Here is a 5,016-nt window from a genome sequence, read left to right on the forward strand (position 1 = left end):
CTAATACAGTGAGCTCTGAGAAAAAAATAATAAATACATTTCTCGTGGGCCAAACAATCAGAGCTGAGGAAAAGAGCAAGGATGCTTCAGACACGGGGTACAGTGTGGGAACAGGAAGGTGAAGGACACAGGAAAGAGCTCTTTAGCTGGTAAACAGAGCACATGCAACAGCAGGAAGTCATTAAAGCGCCTACAAGGTTATCTCAAATTCCCACGAAGCAACACAGCTGACTGCCCTTCTTGTTTTGCAAGACAAGAGAGCAGTGCTGGCTTCTTGGGCTGGTGCAGACACTCTGGAGGGAAAAGGAGAGGGGAGCATGTAGTGGCCACAGTTCAGAGCTTGGCAGAGCACCAAGCAGTCATTTCTTCATCAGTTTAGCTGGGTAAACACACAGAATGGTGCCTGGGAGATTATGTAAAACCTCCCTCATCCCCTTAAGTCTGCACCCCAATATCAAAAGATAAAAAGAGTGAATTACAGTTCTTATTTCAAATCACTTTATTTAACAAACTTCAGGAACATTACTTGACACTTCCAAACGCTTCAGAAAATGAACAGTGACCACTGCTGCACAGGTTGCTCTATATAAGGATGTCTCCAAAACAATCAACTCTTGTTTTGTAATATTTAGCTGTCAAAATGCATCTTTTCCCAGCATAATTGAGTAGTACTATACAAAAAAACAGTTGGAAAAAAAAGTTACTCAATTTTCCCCAGAGGATTCTTTACCCCCAACAAAAGGCCTCTTCTTTAGCTGGCAGAGGGTATCCTAAAAATCATTCCAAATTGCACACCATGTCTAGGGTGAACTCAATGGCCAATTGTCCGGTGTCCCTCTAACCCAAGCAGGAGGCACCAGCCTGGAGCCCAGTCTGGCTATGGCTGCCTTCCAAGGAAAGGGATGGAGGCACAGCCTCCCACTAGCATGAGGGAGTGAGCACACAGAAGTCATTTCCAAGTCTGGATGTCACCAGAGCGTCACTCTGAAGCTACATTCATGTTTCTAGACAAGCCACAGACACCCTTACATGCAGAGGAGCTGTCCTGCCTGACATGGGCACCCCCAGGCACCACAGCTGGATCACTGGTTAGTTAAGGTATTGGTAACACCAAAGTGCAACAGCTGGGGACCAGAACTTGCAGGGTCTCTTTGGCCTAAATGGCTCTGCAAAAGCCAACAGCACCAGCTCACACAAGCATCTCCAAGTTCAGCCCAGCAGCATGTCTTCAACAGTGCCATCCAGCAAATCAAAGGCACCTTCATGAACAGACACAGTGCAGTTTTCCAGAGACACAGGCACAAGTCCTCGTCCTCGAGAATGGGCTAAGAAACTCTATCAAAGCTCCAAACATCACAAGAGCTTCAGGAGCTGTCTGGGTAGCACAGCTCTGCATCATGTTGACAGAAAGATGAGCAGATTCATGTGCAAAAGTACAACTGGCACTGTCCAGAGCAAGCCAAGTCTGAACCTGCATTGCAAAACAGGCTTAGGAGTGCTGTCTTAAGGAGTTACAGAAGTCAAGGAAGGAACAGAGACTGTCCTGAAAGCAAGTGACTCCAGAGGAGCACATTTATCAAAGTGTGGTACATTCCAGCTCAGGCACAGCTTAAGATTCTTAGCTTTCAAAGACAAAGTTGTTTACTCATGGCTCACATACACAGGTTTGTGACCTCTGTGCTATGATGCATTTGTTTCAGGTGAAAAACTGTGTCAAACTTGTTGCACAGGAAACTAAAACCTTGCTCAACAGACAAGGTACATAACAAGGGATGAAACGTGTAGAAACATTCATTGTAAAACAAGGATATAAGCAGCTTTACCAGTGGATACAAAGCAAACAGTAAACCAGAAACCCTGAAATACTCTGAAGACATTTTTAACTGTGAGCAACTTAGTGTTGTGTGTTGGACAGGGAGAACACATGTAGAGCAATCTACTCTACAAATGAAGTCTTCTCTCCTTTTACATAAGACACCATGGAGAACTTCAAAGCTGTAGTAATGTTAGAGATTTTGACTCAAACATTGGCAGGAGGAAGGCCAGCCTTAGTATAATAATTTTGGCCTCTCAGGTCTCCCAACATTTCTACAAGTGGTGACAGATTAGAGCTGCACCCATCAGCCCCTCCTTAGGCAATCATGGGCTACTTCTCCCAGGTTCACTGTTAGTCAGAGGAAGAAAAGGACCTGATCAGGACAGGAGGATCTAGGACTTTCTCCTCCCTTAAGAAATGTTACAGGAGATTCAGCTACAGGATAAGCACTGTCCCAGTGGAAACCAAAACACAGCCCAGAAGCTGTGGTGGTCTCTGCATGGTCTGCTCAGCCACAACAGCCCATGAAGCCTCTGCAGAACTTGTCCCTCTTGCCCCCAAAGAAAAAAAGAAAACAAAAAAACCCAACCAGCCAAAAAAAACCACCAAAAACAAGAGCAATGCCCTATTACCATAAACTGTGCAAGGGTTGTGAGAGAGTCAGTTTGGTTGACCAGTTGGCACATATCCTTCAGGGCTGGCAGGAGAGTGGTGACACTGTGGAGAGGCCACAAACACCTGCATACCACAAACCACATGCACTGCTGCCTGAGGAAAGCATCACACCCCTTCCCTCTACAACTGCACAACCCAACACCTACCCTGGCCCCAGGTCAGCACCTCTGTCTGAAGTGTTTCCAAAAAACTGACTAAGAAAAGAACAGATAAAGGAACATGCCTGAAGGAAACAAAACCTGTGACCAGATCAAGTTCTGTGTGCCTTCTCTTTTGAAAGAAAAATGAAGGAGTAAGATCCAGTGAAGAGTTTCAATACTCCACACCAGTGAACATGGCCAGGCAGAAATCATCTGTTCCTGAGCCAGAACAAACCCATTAGACACACCGAAGTTGTACCACACTCTCCACAGGCTCCAGAAAATGGGGAAAAGCACAGCAACACCAAATCCACAGCAGTACCAATGTTGTGCAAGCCTCAGGTCAACATGTGGGATAGATTGCAGTCTTCCAAATCTCTGCACATTTATCAGGACACCTTCTGCTTTAATCCACTCCTCCAGAAAACCATATTGCAGTAGCAGCCAGTCCCAGTCTCTGCTTGGCTGGTGTTGCTCAGCTCTCCGTGCCGATCAGTGGGTGGGTACATCTTCTACAGGCATCAAGACTGACTCATGCTTCCTTGCACACAAACTAAGACAGGGCAGCATTTTCAAACTTCATTAGACTCTCCTTCTTCCAGTCTAATTGGCAAAGCTGATTACAAAAGGCAGAGGTACATCCTTTGTGCCTAGATTTTGCCTACCCCATTTCTGAGGTGTGTGAGGCTGTTGATGTGAAGTCCACTGATTCCATTAAGGAAGAAGAGAAAGGCAGCAATGAACTCGCACCAGTATGTCAGCGTGAAGCCTGTGAAGGTGAGGTGATCCTTCACCAGGATGGAGAAGCTCAGAACACCAGTGGCTGACAGCAAAAAAGAGACGAGGATGAGAACGGAACCCATTGCCCATTTCCGCCTTGCATGGGCATCATCGCAGACTTGGGACACCATCAGCAGCTCCAACCCAAATATGGCAACCACAACAGCAAAGGACACCATGCTCCTGATGGGAATCACCCCCACGCTCAGCCCCTCCACCTGGGCCAGGCTGAGGTCTGTGCCACACTTGAGGACGCTGTCGTTGCTCACGGTGCAGAAGTGCCACAGTCCAAAGAGCCGCCCCCTCGCAAAGAGCCAGCGGCCATCGCAGATGGAGATGGACGACAAGACCACGGCTATCGCCACGCACAGGATGATCAGGCTCCTGATGAGCGTCTCAAAGAAGGATTTCTGTGGTCTCCGGTGTGCCAGCAGCTGCTGCACCTGAAAGGAGAGTGCGAGGAAAAAACATAACAGAGTTATAGCGCTGCTTCAGGGTGAAATGAAGCCAGAGGGATAAAGCTGTGGGATTCAGTATTTGAAAATATTTACTTGTGCACATCAAACCCCTTCTCGCAGGGGAAGGCTGTACACAGGAGAAAGGAAGGGTGGGTGAAACTCTCCCAGTTCCCTGGCTGCACAAACAATGCTCCCACGTCAAGGCCTGGGACCGGGATCACAAAATCTCTTGGCTCAACCAGGTCCCTGCCCCACGGTCTTGCGGCACAGCCTCCTGCTGTGGCAGGGCCGGAGGAAGCCACCGGCCCCTGGGAGGGTGGAGGTCGGTGGCTGGGACGGGGAGGCGGCAGCAGCGGGCTGGGGAGGGCTCCTCGTTCCCAGCAGTGCCCTCCCGAGCTGCAGCCGGCCGGTCTCTCCTCCTCCAGCCAGCAGCAGCAGCGGCCCGGATCCCAGTCCTCACCCCGGGGTCGCACGGCTCAGCTACCCCAGAGCTCGGGGGGAGGAGGGGAAATCTTCGGCTGCAGCCCCCGCGGACCCGCCTGGGCAACGCAGTTCCCCTCCTGCCCGAAACCCTCCGAGTGACACCAGATGCAATGGAAAGTCCAGCCAAGAGCCCCCAGCCCCTCGGAGCGCCACGTGCGGCGGGGAGGGGGAGCCGCGGCCCCGGGGAGCTGCCGCCGGCCGGAGAAGGCGGGAAAGGGAATCCCGCCGCTCCGGGACGGGCGGGAGCGACCCCGGCCGCTCCGGGACGGGCTGAGGCGGCGGCGGGAGAGAGCGGCGGACGTACCTGCGCCCCGATGGCCGTCATGCTGCCGGCGGCGCCGAGAGCCGCGGGCGGGCTGCGGCCGCCGCTCTTTATCTCCGGGGAGGGCGGAGGGCAGCCCCCCCGCCCGCCACGCCCGCGGGGCCGGGGCGCCTCCGGGCCCCCCCGCGGCTGAGTCAGCAGCGCGGCCCCGACGGGCGGAGCCGAACCGAACCGAGTGGAGCGGAGCGGGGCCAGGCTGCTCCCCCACAGCCCGGCTCTGGCCCGGGACACGGACTCGCCCAAGCCCGCTGCAGAGCTCGGCTGCCGGGCAGGAGGTGTCCTGGGCGGCGGCGATGCCTGAGGCCGCGCTGTGGCTTCGCCCTGCCCCGTGTCCCCGCGTGT

At 52.6% G+C, this 5,016-nt stretch overlaps 1 protein-coding gene across 1 annotated transcript; it reads right to left on the minus strand.

Moving 5' to 3' along the window:
• Window positions 1-481: 481 nt before the first annotated feature.
• Window positions 482-4,837, minus strand: TMEM37 (transmembrane protein 37). Its single transcript, XM_030278025.4, has 2 exons — window positions 4,657-4,837; window positions 482-3,854 (listed from the first exon to the last, which is right to left on the minus strand). Exons 1-2 carry the CDS (start codon window positions 4,675-4,677, stop codon window positions 3,282-3,284), a joined length of 594 nt encoding a protein of 197 aa, XP_030133885.2. The 5' UTR covers window positions 4,678-4,837; the 3' UTR covers window positions 482-3,281.
• Window positions 4,838-5,016: the final 179 nt, after the last annotated feature.

Source organism: Taeniopygia guttata, chromosome 7, assembly GCF_048771995.1.
Source record: "Taeniopygia guttata chromosome 7, bTaeGut7.mat, whole genome shotgun sequence".
NCBI classification, from domain to species: Eukaryota; Metazoa; Chordata; class Aves; order Passeriformes; family Estrildidae; genus Taeniopygia; species Taeniopygia guttata.